This window comes from Paramormyrops kingsleyae, chromosome 24 (genome assembly GCF_048594095.1).
Source record: "Paramormyrops kingsleyae isolate MSU_618 chromosome 24, PKINGS_0.4, whole genome shotgun sequence".
Taxonomy (NCBI): Eukaryota; Metazoa; Chordata; class Actinopteri; order Osteoglossiformes; family Mormyridae; genus Paramormyrops; species Paramormyrops kingsleyae.
The window spans coordinates 10,034,344-10,050,508 of NC_132820.1; the positions used below are offsets into that span (position 1 = coordinate 10,034,344).

General features: G+C 50.1%; 1 protein-coding gene across 5 annotated transcripts in view; it reads left to right on the forward strand.

The window, feature by feature from the left end:
• The first annotated feature begins 46 nt into the window (after positions 1-46).
• Positions 47-16,165, forward strand: part of amot (angiomotin) — a 29,038-nt gene continuing 12,919 nt past the window's right edge. Inside the window, exons 1-7 of one of the 5 annotated variants that reach the window (XM_072706781.1) lie at positions 47-687; positions 9,594-9,743; positions 10,189-10,256; positions 10,381-10,441; positions 11,650-12,610; positions 14,121-14,640; positions 15,420-15,564. In XM_072706781.1, the coding sequence (XP_072562882.1) occupies positions 10,381-10,441; positions 11,650-12,610; positions 14,121-14,640; positions 15,420-15,564 (1,687 nt within the window). In that variant the 5' untranslated portion in view covers positions 47-687; positions 9,594-9,743; positions 10,189-10,256. Of the gene's footprint in view, positions 688-8,047; positions 8,187-9,593; positions 9,744-10,188; positions 10,257-10,380; positions 10,442-11,649; positions 12,611-14,120; positions 14,641-15,419; positions 15,565-16,165 lie in introns of those variants that run through there. The other 4 variants (XM_072706780.1, XM_072706782.1, XM_072706783.1 and 1 more) reach the window with 4 other exon arrangements.

Sequence of the window (16,165 nt, forward strand, 5' to 3'; positions counted from 1 at the left end):
CGGGTGGAGGAGGCTGGACGAGATGCTGGGAGATTGTGAATGGGATAAGCGGCCAGCAGCGCGGCGGCCGAACTTCAAGGCTGAGCACCAAAAGCACAAAAGCCTTTTGTCATTTTTTATTTAATACATGAGCGACGTTTTAAAAAGCCAACAGAAACGCCAACGAATCTGGCCAACCTCCAATAGCAGCCCGAGAAGGAGGGATTTCCCACCTCGAAACTTTTGGGTTTCTTTAGGATAGGAAACGAGGGGGTGGGCAGGAGTGTGTGTGTGGGGGGGATATATGTTCAGCCTCTGAGTTAAGGAGAATTTGCTGCTTCTGGGTCCTTGCGGTTAGTAGAAGGGGGCAGTCTTTTTGTGCATTCCCTTCATAGCGCGATCCCTTGGAAAAAAAGAGGATTCATTACATTTTTATCCTATTATGCGAGAAATGGGAAGTGCATTTTCGGAATGAAAATGGCCAGAACAATAAGAAGACGAAACCCTCAAGAACAGCTTGGATCAACCACGTAATATATTTAGGATCAAAATCCATGGAAAGTTGTTTTTTTTCTTTTTCCTTTTTCCTTTTTTTTCTTTTAAAAAAAAGAATATTCCTCATGTACTTTAAGTCGTTGGAAATGTACAGCTGCCTGAAGACAGAGGCGGAGCGGAAATTGTAGTTTTACCATCAAGTTTCGCAGAAAGGTAAACAAATGTTTGATAAAGCAAAGTATAATGATTATCTTGAAACTCGTGTATGGTGACCCCGCGGAGCGTATAACAGCTTCGATCCGCTGCCAAAAATGTACTAGATGATAGATTTACAGTACGCACGTTTCAGCTCAATAGGCGTGACATACCGTGTAGTTTGTGTGTCAGAAATGCCACGGAGTTTTTCTCTTCTTTCTGACATCCGCTCAAAAAGTACCGATGAGACGGACGCCCGTCTGCATTTCAATGTAGACATTGCCCTTTACACGGTTAATATGTACATTTCGTTAATCTTTAACAGATCCGGATGTTTTATCATCAAAACTTCACCAGTACAGCTTACAGTAAACTTGGGTTTTATGGTTTTAAATATGCACGGGTCGCTATGTGTAAACTAGGCGGGATGCAAATGTGTCACTTTAAACAGCATTGTAATGTAAACGCTGTTATATCAATCAGAGAGTCGGACGCTTACTGACCGTGTGACGGCAAAGCAGCGGCTCACATTTGATTCCCATTAAACGCTGAAACTGTTCCACTTTTTCTATGACAATTTTTTTTACCTTGTACAGTCAGTTATTTGCCTGCCGAACACAGGGTACTTTGAAACTGTGGTATGGTATGAAAATCATTTATAGGCATATAATTTAATGAATTTTATTTATATATTTAAACCGCAAATAGTTACTAACGTTCTAATACTTTTTGATGGTAATTACAGTAGCTTATTGATATTTGCGCAGTAAAAATTCTATATCTTATTATTTATAAAAGTTTCAGTGTTTAAGGATTGGGTTTATAGATTATCCTCCCAAGTGTGTATCACGTACTCAAATTCTGCCCTCAAAGACTTTCTGACTGGAGTGAGATTGACCTTTGTCTTCTGTGTAACAGTGACCTTTGCGGATACATCTAAGGCATCCCAAAGAGACTTCGTTAAATCATTAACGGCTGTCACTTAGAAATCAATGGCTGGCTTGATGTACGCAGATGTGCCTTGTATTCTTCAGTGGAATGTCTCCACAAAGAGGTCAGGGGGCTTTGCATGGCTGCATCCAGGCCTCGTTAGATGCTGCTGCTGACCGCGTGAGACCTTACCCAGCGAGGACGAAAATATCGATTTCCCTGGATGAAGAAACTGAACTTCTCAGTGTGCCTTATATCCTGTCCTGACCTGAGCCCCATTTAGATAGCTGTCATCATCCATAAATCTTTGGGGTCTAAACCGGTTGGGACCTGAGGTACTTGTTAGAAAACTTTCTAGTAATGTAATATTTTCATATAACATCAGGTACCGTCCAGATTGAGCCATTCATGAATTGCTGTGCCTGTTAGTTTAGGGGAAATAGGCCAAAAACAGAGATTTTATTTCTTGTGTTTATCTGGAAGTCCATTTGTGTGATATTTTGCCAGGATTTTGGCACAGGTATGAAATAACGCTCGTGATGTTTGGATTCAGCGTACTTTATAGCGTGACGGACCTCTACCGAGCTTTGCTCACAGAAGTGTGTCTCTGAGCCTTAATCTCAGATGCATGATTGTCTTAAATGTGGGATTTAGGTCTTTGGCTGAAGGCATTGTGGTATTTATTTAACTGTTTCATCCTGTGAGTGTAGGGTGTGGGGTACTGTCATAGATGAGAGCAAGTTTCAATGTCCGTGTGAAAGGAGACCTCATTTCATCTCTAATAATCATTGTGGCTGATGTTGCGTTGAGAGGTGCTTTTGTTTGTTTTTTTTTTGCTGTTTTTGCGTTTGTGGAGGATTCCTTCCCGGTATTCATATGGGATCTTGCCGAGGACCCCTCCCATTCCGCGAGGCCCGTTCCACCTCTCATGCGGCCCCGGGTGTGTGGGGAGATCCCTGACCCCCCCCCGGCGAATCCGTGGCCACCGGGCACACAGGATCCTGCCCGGCGCATTCCAAGAAGCCGTCGCATTAACGATGAGCAACTGCCAACCGCTTCACTCTTTGAAACAAACAAAAAAAAATGGTCAAGCTACCCCCCCCCCCCACCCCACCAAACTGCCTTTGCAGGAACACACCAATGAGAGGCTGGGGGCTTTGTTTAGTGGTAGAGGTGGTGTATATCCGCCAGGAAAGTGCCCAGCGGCATTGACTCAGGGTGAAAGAATGTAAGAATGTCTCTAACTGTTCCACTCTCCCTCTGCATCCCTCTCTCTCCCTCTCTTTCCCCCCCTCCCTCCCTCTGAGCAGGACTGTGTCCTCTTCCTGCCTACTGACTCGAGCCTTGAGTGTTCTGAAGTTTTTTTATATGTATTTTTTCCCCCAGTTACAGATTGCCACACTTTGACATATATTGTTTCATAGCTTCTCGTGGATATTATGGGGGGGGGGGGGCTTTGTCCTTGCAGGAATCTGGGGCTCATTTGCGTCCGATTGTAGTTATGCAACTGGTCCCCTGTGTAGCTTTGTGTGTTTTTTTTATCTTTTGGGAACAATTGCCCTATCTCACAGCACCACTCCCTCAATCGAATAGCCGGAGGACATAGGAGTCCCTTCTGGCAACAGCCTTCTGGTGCGTTTGCCTTTTTCTTTTCCTTTCTTTCTTTCTTTCTTTCTCTCTTTTTTCTCTTCTCTCTTTTCTCTCTGTCTTTCTCTCTTTCTCTCTCTCTCTCTCTCTCTCTCTCTCTCTCTTTCTTTCCTTCCCCTTTTCCAAAGGGAACCTCGTAACGCTCTGGGTTTTGTGTCACAATGAAGAGGCAGCCGGTAAACAGGAACAAATCTCCATGGTTTCAGTTGGCGATGGCTAGGGATTCGGTGCCCAGTGTCCGGCCAAGTTGGGGGGGGAGGGGGCATCGACCTCAGAACCTTGTCGCGGGGGGGCACCAGCACCTGTGGAGGAGGATGTGGCCCAGCCAAATGGGTGGTACTTCCTGAGGATGATTTGTCAAGTTTCAAGAAGTCCCGCTACTCGATTTGAATGCATTCTTTCGACTGAGCTCACGTCCATTTGAGACAGCAATACTATTAATGCTGACTGACTAAGCTAGCAGCACTGTGAGTAAAATTGCTACTGGAAATGAATCAGAGTTCGCATATGAGCGCCTTTGTCTGGCACTCATGTGACTATTCCTTTTGTGCATTTGAAACGAATGAAAGTCCATCTAAGACAACTGGCATTAACAGTGTGGCTTTTCGATGGATTGCTTAACAGAGCCGAAGTAAACAGGTCAGTCAAGCAAAACTTTTGGAAAAAATTAAACACTACAAACGTACACAGAGTTGAAAGTCGTGCTCGTCCTTTCTGTTTCACTGGAGTGAAGTTGTCTTTTATAGATCAGCTCCTGGCCAAGTAACCCTTGGGATTTGAACCAGTGGCTTGGTGGGTCATGACCCAAAGACCACAATCATTTGAAAACTCTGGAGGAGTGAAGTGAATCTTTCCCTTCAATGTAAGGAAAGAGGAGACCGTTCTCTTGAGCTTGAAGGATGCTTGGGGCTCTTAAGTTAACATTTTTGTTAAATTTCCAAAGTCTTTAGGACTCCGGCAGGAGTTACAGACTTCATGATACTTTGCTAAGGCTACATTCAGAAACGGTTGATTCTCTGTCAGTCACCCCCGGGCCTCCTGATACAGATGGTCGAACAATGTTGGGTTTTTCCCCTTAAAATGTGTCTTTATTCCAAATGGATCGTTAATTTTTATTCCTGAACGTCTTGCATGCCGCTTCTGCCTGTCGTACAGCCGCTGCGGGCGATTTTCAAAATGTTCCTCCACGCATTCATTTCCTGCGTCCATAAATCTGCAGCGCGGTGGCCGAAAGGCGCTTTTCTGCATTTCCATGTTGAAGAAGCCAGATTAATAACCAGGTTGGAGGGGCGGGAGGGGTGGGGGGGGGAGTTAACAAGCCATTTTCAGGCCAGAGATAAATCAGCTCACAGCTTCAGTGACAGTGACAGTGCACAACCTCATCCCTACTGCACATGCTTTCCATTAAGTGTGTGTGTGTGTGTGTGTGTGGGGGGGGGGGGGGTTGAAGCCTGGGGGGCCACAATTCCAAATGCCTGGGGTAGTGTAGGGGCACTTGGAATGGAGCTGGGGATAGGAGGCAGCTCCAGGATCTACACCTCACCAAAAGCCAACAAAGTCTGTAGAATGACACAGTGCAGTGCCACCAGGACCTCCAGTGGCCGGTGGAGGGGGGTGCAGTGCCAACAGGACCTCCAGTGGCCAGTTGAGGGGGGGTGCAGTGCCACCAGAATTTCCAGAGGCTAGTGGAAGGGGGGGGGGGGCAGTGCCAGCAGGACCTCCAGTGGCCGGTGGAGGGGGGTGCAGTGCCAGCAGGACCTCCAGTGGCCGGTGGAGGGGGGTGCAGTTCAGTCTGAGGAACTTATTCCTTATTATAATTTCTCTTAATTTGGCAAAAGCTTTTATCCAAAACAGCATTGATTGATTTTTTTTTTTTTTGAAAAAGGGGGGGGGGGGGTCAGCAAGTTTCTGGTGCAAAGGGGACATCAAATTACTAACCCTGGGATTTGAACCCGGCACCTTTCCAATCACAGGTGCGACACGCTGAGCTGCCCCAGTTCCCCTCCCAGTCTCTTATGGGGGGTTTATCTGTTTGCTTCCCACCCACTACCCATCTGCTGCTCTTGGACAGCAGCACTTTTTCCCCCCCTGTAAACCAGTACAGCATTTATTTATTTTTTTAACCCGGTTCCGTTGGTGTTTCTGACCCGTCCCATTCGACAGCGTGCTGTAATACGGAATCCGTGGAGCAGTGACCCTCCTAATCTCGGCTGGGGGCAAAGGTGGACGCCGAAATGCCGGCATTCTGCCCACCTCGTGCGAAGACTCTGGTCACTATATTGTGTTTTAGGCTGATTTCTTGTTAGGTGGGGGGGTAGGAGTGTGGATGGATGGATGGATGGATGGATTCAAGAGTTTATTTTCAAACATGCAGATGGTGTGCTCCTGTAGCTCAACTAGCAGCTCATTGTGCTTGTAATGTAAAGGTTGTGGGTTCAAATCCCTGAGAGTGTATATGAAGTATAACCCTTCCCTGTACTCTTAAGTTGCTTCGGATAAAAGTGTCAGATGAATGTTTTTTTTTTAAAGTTTAAAAATTCACTGCGCAGTGAAAATCTTGCACAGTGTGACTGACTATTTAATGTGCGTATGACAATAAATTTCTGAATCTTGGATGGATGGATGGAAGAGCAGAGTAAAGGGGAAGGATTTGTGGAGGAAAAGGGGGATGGGCTTCGGTGGAGGGTATGAGAGGAGGGGAGGGTTTTCTTTGGGCTTTAATCCTTCCCTGCGTTTCAAGAATCTCACTGGACTGGTCGTAATGGACACTGGGAGGCAGGAGTCCTCTCTCTCGCTGCCGGAGGCACAGACTTCCCAGCCTGGAATGTTGCATTTCCTGTTCTCTCCCTCCCATGTGTAACTTTTCCCCACTCCTAACTCTATCCCCCCACCCCCCCGTCCCCGGTGCTATGGCATTGTCTGCGTTATCATGTCCCACATTGAGCCGCAGTAGAAATGTTAATGCAGAGGAGCTCTCTGGAGTTCATTACGGCTCTGGCCGGCCTCCACCAGTGTTCCCGTGATACGTAAACAGAGCTTGGTGAGGATTTGGGCGGGGGGGGGGTTTGCTCTCCCTCTAGTTGAGGGGTTCTTTAAGGTCAGCCCCCACCGCTTTCCCTCCCCCCTTCTGTTTGTGTCTCGTGAGGTTGCCCTGTCAGTTCCGTTTGCCTGTGGAATGCTCCCCCCCCCCCACCCGTAGCATCGCTCCGAGCCAGGTGTAGCGTTTCAGTGACTCTTTATGTGCCGTACAGAGGGGACACAGGGGGGGCATGGGCCTTACAGGCTGCTAGGATGGCATAGATGGGAAGAAGAGCCCCCACATTATGCAAGTCGGGGGTTGTGGGGCAGTAATGGCGATGGAGAGCAAACCAGAGTTATGTACGCACACGGAATGGTTTCCAAGGACAACACCTCCTGTTTCCGAACCCGCATCTGGTTATCGTCGTGAAGGGGGCCCGTTATCTCCAAAGCAGGGGCGCTAATGTACTGCACGCGGACCTGGGGTATGGAAGCCTTTGTGGGGGCACCGTTCGCTGCCTTCCCCCAGCACTGGGTCTCAGTGCAGTGCCGCCCCCCCCCTTCCCCGGACCAGTCCTGTCAGGTGACATTAGTCAGGGACAGCTCGTCCGGACTCCAGGGCTTACATTACAGTGCATTCCCATCGTCCTAGAAGGATAAACACTTCCTGCATGGGGTCCCGGGGAAAAATGCGCAGTGAGAGCAAATATTTATGCAGTGGAGCGTAATTTCAAGTCTCCACCCTCCTCCTCCAGCACTGGCTGCTTCCGAGGGACCCGCAGAAGGCACCGCTTCACAGACGTCTCCCCCCAACACGAATTTGCGGGGGCCCCACCTGGCGGCTTCTGAAGCGTGTTTGACACTAATGCGTGTTCCAGGTTGGGGGGGGGGGGGGGAGGGTTGATGCACTGCAAGTGAAATCCAAGCTGTGTGGTTAGAAACGTGGAAGAAACATCAGCCTATACTGTCATTTCCATTCCTCGTTTGAGCTCCTGTGGTCGAGTCAGACCTGCGTCTCCCTCACGTCCAGTATAAAACTTCTCAGGGGAGCTGGAGATCCGAAGAACGACATGCATTTAGGGGACACTTTTGTCCAAAGCAACGTACGTTTGGGAAAGCAGGGTCACTCGGTCCCTGGGGTAATCGGGGCTTAGTGGTCAATGGCAAAATCACTCTGCTGACCCTGGGATTTGGATCAGCAACCGTCCGATCATAGGCGCAGCATCCGAATCCACAGAGCTATACACCACCCCTGAAGTCCTCATTGTTATTATTTTCCTGTTGTTGATGTTGAAACCGCCTCTCAGACTCCCACAGCCTACCAGCTCACCAGTACACACAGCTGGGCACTTCAGGATAAGCTCCAGATCAAAGGCTCCGCAGCTGGTCCCGCCTCGGATTCAGTTCCCTGAGCTGGTTCTGTGACCTGAGGTCTGTGATTGATATGCCTCACAGACGTTCGCCGGTCACATGACCACGTCTCCTTCCTGGCAGGTGAACCACCGGTCGCTTTTTGTCCACCCGTGTAATTTAGCCGAGTTTGTGGCCGTATCGACGACGGCAGCGGCTCCGCAGAGAGGCGGCGCCGGTCGCGGCGTAGACGTAGGGCCACCAGTTACACCAGCGCACAGGTATGATGGGCGTGGAGGTAAGCTGGCGGCGGCCCAGATTCACCTGTCCCACGAGCCGCACCTGTGAGAGAACGGCGGGGGGGAGGCGGGGTGGGAGGGGCCCCCGGCGAGCGCGGGTTGGGCATAGAGCCACCCGAGGGCCGCGAGAGGGGAGTGGTCATGGGGGAGGCGGGTAAGACAGGCTGAGATCTGGGCGACGGAGACGAGCGGCGCAGGTGTGGGTCGGCGAGTCGGAGTGCGGGTGCGTGCGGTCATGCGGCGTGGCAGGAACACGTGCAAGGCCGTCTGAAAGTAAGACTCGCGTTTTATTCACTCCCGTTCATACCGTGGTCTCCCTCAGAGAGCGTGGTGTGCTGAAAGTGAGTTGACGGCGAGCTGATGTCGATCTAACTTCTCCGTGATTACGGAGTCAGTTTTATGTTTCAGGTTCTAGGTTCTTGCCTCTTTACTACTCAGCTAAGCTTTCTCACGCCTCGATTTCTGCACCATGCGGCTCTAACCCGCCTGTGACTCAGGGATCGCCGCGTAGCCTCCAGCTAACCGCAAGGCTGGCGTATCCGTCGGAGACGCCATAGAGACCGATCCGGGTCCAGTAACGGAACACCGGGGCCCTGGAATTTACCTCTCTGAGCCATCGCTGAGGAATAAACTGTTTATCTGAGGGGGCTGAGGAACATACAGTGCGGACGTCGGCTATTTGGGGGTGGGGGTGTGAAGGGGTCCCATCTGGAACTCATTTTTTTTTTCTGGGGGGGTGTTATTATGTTCTTGTTGTGATACTGATAGTCTTACTCATACACCTGAAGCATGTGAGTAAACGTGTGTCTGTGTGCGTGTGCGTGTACATGATCATGCAGATGTCCATCAAGACAAGGTCACTCCCCCAGCGGTGCCCTTTGGGGGGAGGGAGGCGGGGGGAGCCTTAGCTGACATGGTCAATGGGATCTTTCTGTTATTTTTGAATTTGGGGGAAATGTTTGACTTCTCCGCAGGAAGAAAACGCTGTTTGAAGGGTGTAGTGGAAAAGCTACTCCTTCGCAATCTTTGTTTTTTCTCGAATTCCGAGCGTTTTTTCAGATGTCCTATCGCGCCGTTACGAGCTGTAACATCTGTCCCTTTTGCGTGATGCCGCTGACACCGATCTTGGCCTTTTTTTAAACCCAGATTTATTTCTCGTGACGTTGACTGTCCCCCACACTGTGAGTGTCATTGGTTATCGGTGTATTATGTTGGCTAGCATGCTAACCGGGTCATTGTAGACCCGACGGAAGTCACTCTTAAGCGTCACCGTTGAAAAGCAGCAGTCTGTGCATCAGCCTGGGCTCACGTTACATTAGCGGTGTCTGTAGCGGCTGTTCTGAGTTCAAGGATGTGCCCAGAGCAGATATGCGGGATGTGAGGATGCTTGGGGGGGGGGGGGGGGGGCGCGATGGTGCAATGATTTGATGATAGAGGTCTCGAATGGCCCCCATGCCTGCTGTCCGTGGCCACACATCCTGACATCCTGTGTTTGGTTTCAGTCCATGGGCACAGCTGCGAAGGGACGTTTTTTATGGTTCTAAGGAAGAGATCTCAATTCGGCTGAACCAGGAAATAGCTAGCTGAAAGTTGTACTGTTTTGAGGCATGATCCCCCCACCCCCTGTTCCTGGACCCCACCCCCATTGTTCTGGCTCGTGAGCGTGCCTTCCTGTTGCAGATTGGCTGGAAGTGCCGAACGCGGTGCGGTGGCTCTGCACCCCTGAGCGACGGCAGGAGCCCGCGGACGCGCAGGACGCCACAGGCCTGGGTGGGGCGCATCATGGCGGCCTGGCAGTGACCCAGGGCAGCAGCACCAACACAGACACAGGTAGGTGGTGCAGCAGGGATAGGGAGAGGGGAGTAGGGGTGTAGACCATAGGAAAGGGGTAGGGGTACGAGAGAAGGGCAGAGATAGACGCCGGGAGTTACGAAATGGGACAGGGGGATCCATTATTGGGAGGGTCTCTGGAAAAAGCCGCAATACACATTACGGTTCCAAGTTTTACAGTTCTTTTCTTATTAATATTGTAATACTTTATGTCATGGGTGAAACAGCGGCACCTACTGGCCACAATGCACGCCTCACCATGCATGCCCAGTATTTTGGCCAGAAATCTCAACTGCATAAATGCAAAGATGTTACTCGCTATGCGGCGCATAGCCTGAAAAGTTCAGCTGAAAGACTTGGCCACGGGCGCGACTTGTCGTAAAGCTGCGGGATTTTAACCCAGTTATTCCTGTCCTCCCACCCCCACCTCCTGTTGTCCATGTAGTTCAGTTTGGCGAGGGGGAGGCAGTGAGAGAAGACGTGGGGGAAACACGGCACGCTCTAAAGTTCGAAGTATGTGGGAGAGTACGCCTCAGTGCCATTCAGCATTTTCTCTCTCTCTTCCTCCATCGCCGTGGAAACCGCTGCACGAATGGCCAAGTCTGACTCGTGTCCTAAATATATTTATTTGCCACAGATGTTTCGGAAAAAAGCTTCGTCCTCCTTGAGAATGAGAAGAATATCAGAAAGTAATAGATGTAATAATTTAACCTTCATTATCTCTAGACTCTGCACTAACCAGTAGTTTGCTTGCTGCATACTATATCGTTTCAAACCACCCAATGGTACAGCAGGAACTAGTACAAGGTCGCATCTCCTTATTGGAGGACTTGATGGTGCCTTTTGCACACAGAGTTTTACATTTTTGAGAGTATTAATCTATAAGCAAAACTTTAATTTTATAACGTTAGCTTACGTTAGCGTAATTTGTTGATTGTATTAGCATGACGCTAGCATAACGTTACATTTATTCTTCATTATGTCAGCATAATGTTACACATACTTTTTGATTGTCTAGCCTTAGCTTGCATCAACATGAATTTACACTTACTATTTGAATAAGGGATAAGCTTATGTTAGCACAATGTTACACTTAGCGTTTGTGTAGTATTAGCTTATGTTAGCATAACACATATTCTTTTTTTGTGCAGCATAACGTTACACAAATATTGTAGTGCAGGCCAAGTGGTCCTAGTTTGCTGCTACCTTGGGTGGTTTTATACTAATGATGTTTCCTCTCCACTGGTATCACTCTGGCGTTCTGTGGGCTAAACGTCGCAGACGTGATGGCTGAACTTTGACATTTATCTGCTTGGGGAGATGAATGTATGTCTATGGGTTTTACCTACTCAGGGAGTGGAATTGCCTGCTGGTGCCAGGATGATTGGGGGAGATCGGCACTGCGCCAAGGCCAGTGGAAGCTGGGGCTGTCTTATTAAATTGGCTTTAACTCGGACTCTGGGCAACCTTTTGATACCATGAGCGTTATCGACTGGCTGAAAGTACGGGTCTGTCTTTGAACCCGGTTAGCGACAGCATATTCTCAGCTCGTCGCTGCAATGCGAATTGGGATTTGGCGCAAACTCCATGCATCTGTGTCAAGACGGCACTTCTAAATTGCACACGTCTCATTGGTCACCCTCTGGCACCCAGCAGTCGTGGTGTTAAAGCATTGGCATTGCAGATTTTATGTTTGGGGGACTGTGTTTCTGTTCGAACCTGAGGTTTGGGGTTCGTTTCATGTCCAGCGGAGGTCCTGCATTTGGTACAAGATTGTCGCTGTCAAATGAGTGTGCTATGGGCTTTTCCTATATTTTGGGAATTTTTATGGAGTCTTCTCTAGTGTTGGAGTTCTCTCCTGGCCTGGCCACACTCAAACTGGCTGACAAACCTCTGCGTCATGCAGGGGGCATCGACCGTGTCCGGAGTTCCTCATTCCATGAAGTGCGGGCCCTGCATGAGCTCGACATGAGAGCCGCGCCGGAGGAGACGTCCAGCAGCAGCAGTGGAGGCAGCAGCACCGTCCTGCAGCGCCTCCTACAGGAGCAGATGCGCTATGGCGAGGGCCGGAACTTTCTGGCCCTGCAGCAACAACAGCAGCAACAGCAGGGGGCAGCAGTGAGCGGTGGGGGGCCAGGATATTCGGGCGGGGGTGGCCCAGGTGAAGACCATGCCACAGGCCCCCACAACGCCCGACAGGAGCCACAGGGTCAGGAACTGCAGGCCGACGGTGGTATGGAGAAGCAGCTGGGTCCTCGTAGCAATGGAGGAGGGAGCATGGCTGGCGGGGGAGGTGGAGGCGGGAGTGGAGGAGGAGGCCAGGGCCCCAGCGCCGAAGATCTGCCCACCTACGAGGAGGCCAAAGTACAGTCGCAGTACTTCCGCGGGCAGCCGCAACAGCAGCAGCTGCCACCTTCGGTGGGCGCAGCGTTCTATGTGACGGGCGTGAGCAACTCCAAGGTGCGCACCGAGGGCCGCGCGGCGGTGCAGCGCGTGGGGGCTGGCCGGGTACACCAGGACGACGGGCTGAAGGACCTCAAGCAGGGCCACGTGCGCTCGCTGAGCGAGCGGCTCATGCAGCTGTCGCTGGCCACCAGCGGCGTCAAGGCCCATGCCCCCGTCACCAGCTCCCCACTCTCGCCACAGTCACCCCCACCCGGACCCCCGAGCGATTACTACAAGCCCCCAGTACAGCACCGGGGTCCGCCGCCCGACTACCCCTTCAAGGGGGTGGCCTCCCCACCGAAGCAGCAGCAACCGCAGCCCCCGCAACAAGAGCCGGGACACTACTACTCCGACCACCGTGGCAGCCGTGCAGAAGTGCCACAGGTGCGCTACCAGCCCCCCCCAGAGTACGGGTCTTTCCGGTAAGTGCCAAGCCTCAGTATTAGATTTATTATTAATGTCTATTTATTTATTCTTTAAACACCGATGATTATACACGAATAAACAAGGTTTTTCATATTATTAATGTTTAGCTGATTTGCCCACTTTTCCTGCAAAAGATTAGGCATCTGCTGAGTGGTACGACGTGATTGTCTGTGTCTGTGATTGCTGGACATTTCATGCCTCACCCATCATCTTCCAGGATACATTGGGTTAAACCTGGCTTCATATTTAATATAGATGTAGATCTGTTTTACATTTCTTATACAGAATGTGGAATGTAGAGTCCTGTAGCGGAATGTAGGACTTTTGTAGAGTCCTGTAGCGGAATGTAGGACTTTTGTAGAGTCCTTTACTGGAAAGTGAAGCCACTGCAGAGTCCTGTAATGGAATGATAGATTATTGTAGAGTCCTTTAATAGAATGTGGAACTGTTGTGGAGTACTTCAATGGAATGTAGAACTGTGATAGAGTCATTTAATAGAATGTAGCGTTGTTGTAGACCTCCTTAAAATGAACAAGTGTTCCAGAGTTCTGTAGGGTGTTTAGCTCTTTTATGGAATTTAGAACCCAGTTTTGCAGTTCTAGGGTACAAAGAATGTCATTCACATCCCTTTGGGAATTGTGGCGAAAGAGGGCCCATCCTAGCTGTGTCTGTTCAAAACAGGTTATTAATTATATGGAATTATTTTGAAACAGCTGAATGTACACTTAAGGAACAACTTTTCCTCTTAGCGTTGATGAGTAGTTGAAAGAAACACCCTGAATTTAAGCCTGTTTTTCCAGTCCCTTCTCCACCAGTTTTTGTTGGAGAGGAGATGAATGCCGAAGGAATAATTATTAAAGTCACCCAGAGCATGTTGCTTCATGATTATGCTCAGAAATATGATGGATATGCCCCTGCCCAGAGTCTGTTTATTGTCTAAGTATTTTACCTATGTGACAATCACATTCCAACCTTGACAGATAACGGCTTAGTTATTTTTTAATTGCAGTGCCTTGGGTGTCATTATGAGCAGTGGAATAATGTCAAACAGACAGGTATTTTGTTGTGGATTTCCCATTGTCCTGTAATTTTGAGAAATATTGGTTCAGAGTCAGGACGGCGTGGTGGCGCAGTGCTTAGCAGAGCGGGTAATGCCCTGCCGTGGGTCGGCACCCCGTCCTAAGTCATTCCCAGAGGTGGAAAGTTCAGGTCCAGAAAGTACAAATCCAGACCAAGGTTTTGTTTCAATCAACCAGTTGAGTACGACAAGTCACAATCACAGAGTACTCAACTGGTTGGTTGGAACAAAACCTTGGTCTGGATTTGTACTTTCTGGACCTGAACTGTACAACTCTGGTTACTCCCTGTCTAGTTTTTGGGATAGGCTCCGGACCCCCGTGACCCTGCAGAAGACAAGCAGTGTAGCAGATGAACGACTGGCTCATCTGTCACATGGCAGGGACGCCCAGTTGACCACTGTACCTTCTGGCTTCCGTCTGCTTCCAGATCGAGCAAGGAGGGCACGGGCCACTCCCAGCGGATTACCCATCATCATAGTCCCACCTCCTCTGTCACGTCCATGGGCTCCCTGTCCCGCACGCAGTCCTCCACCTTCAGCAGCCTCCTGGCTTCCTCTCACCCCACCCCCATATCCCACCCCGTGGACGCGACGTTCCTCATCGGTCCCCGGAGTCCAGCCTCACACCAGGGCGACTCTTTCGGCCAGGGACCCCCGCACCCCCCGCAGCACCGCGGCCACGGCGGCTTCCTGGCAGACCCTTACCACTCTGTCCCCAGGGGTCCGCCCCAGCACCAGCAGCAGCAGCCCCCCTACCAACAGCCCCAGCCGCCTCCTCCGCACCACCACCACCACCAGGCGCACTACGGCCACCCGCACGGCCTGCAGGGGGAGCCCTATGCCATGGTAGCGCGCGCGCAGCAGATGGTAGAGATGCTGTCGGATGAGAACCGGCTCCTGAAGCAGGAAATGGAGGTGTGCTGTGAGAAGGTCACCAAGCTACAGAAGGTGGGTCCCGGCATCAGTCATTCAGCCATTTCCTGTCTTTATTTACATATTAAAGTCGAGGAGGGATGGGGGCTATTCTGTCTGTCTTATTACTTACTAGACACAACACCTTTGTCATACTTAAATCATACCCTTTGCTGTTTGAAGGAAGGTCTGTGTCTCCATTATGCTATGCTACACTACTCTATGTCATGCTGTGCTATGTCATGCTATGACATCGGCCACCGTGTTTCCTGTGCTCTGATTCGCTCTTCAGCAACCCTTCACTCCAGGCCTTGTGTACTTGCTGGGTTGACACAAAAACTCTCCTCTGATATCTTGTTCCTATACGTTCACAGTTGTGGACTTAGTTGTTTCCTGTGGTGAATCAGGATAGATACTTTCTTCGCTGGAGACAATAGCGTTTCCTCTCCTGGGAGTTGAGTCTGCAGCCTCTGTGTTCCATCATTTCAGCTTTAACCCATAAGCACCACCATACTTTCTGTGGCCCAGGCAGGGAAGATAACGAAAACATCATTCGTGGTGATATGTGGCTTAGTGGGTTTAGAGACTGACTCTTTAGTCAGAAGGTTGCTAGTTGAAATCCCCAGGGTCAGCAGAGTGGTTTCACCAGTTGGTTCCTTAAGCAAAGCCCTTAACCTCTCGTTGCTCCCGGGACTGTTTGACCCTGCGTTCTCAAAAAAAAAAATACCTTGATTTGGACAATTTCTGCTGAAAAATGAACTATTTACCAGGAAGAAAAAATATTTGGAGAGTGTTAAAACTGGCCCTCGTTTCAGCTGGAGACGGAGATACAGCTGGTGTCTGAAGCCTACGAGAACCTGGCTAAGTCCTCCAGCAAGCGGGAAGCCCTGGAAAAGACCATGAGGAACAAGTTGGAACTGGAGATCCGCAGGCTACACGACTTCAACAGGGACCTCAGAGGTGAGGGGGGGCGGAGCCAGGCGGGGCTGACTTTGAGAATTCGGCAGTTTGAGATCTCCTCACCGATAGGAAAACGATACTGTTTATAAACAATGGTGTGGCAGAGCGCTTATGGGCGTATACTCATTACCCAGAATTCCTGGGTCAAGTCCAAGGAAGGACCCCTGCTCCAATACCCCTGAGAATGGCGTTTAGGTTGGATTGCTCAACTTCGGCCGTCTGCGCAAATGGATAAAAGTTATGGGGCGATCAGGATGAAGGTGCCAGAAGGGTGTCTGAACCGCCGCACTAAGCACGGCTTGGAATAATAAGGCACCAGAGCTGGTTCAGCCAGTTCCTGTAAACGGCGGAGCCTCTCTTTCTTGGGAAGCAGAAGAATGCCAGGGAAATTATCGCCCGTTACCCCCGGCGTGCCACTACATGAGAACCACGGCCGGGAGAACGAGAGCGACTGAGTTTGGTCGGCTTAGCGTATGAGAGAATTTTGTGTGTTTAGGAACTTTTCCCCAAAATGAAGATTCCAGGTCTGATGTGTGACCACATTGTTTACTTTTATCTTGGGAGGCGGAGGGTTTTCTATGGGGATTTCAAAGGGCATCGG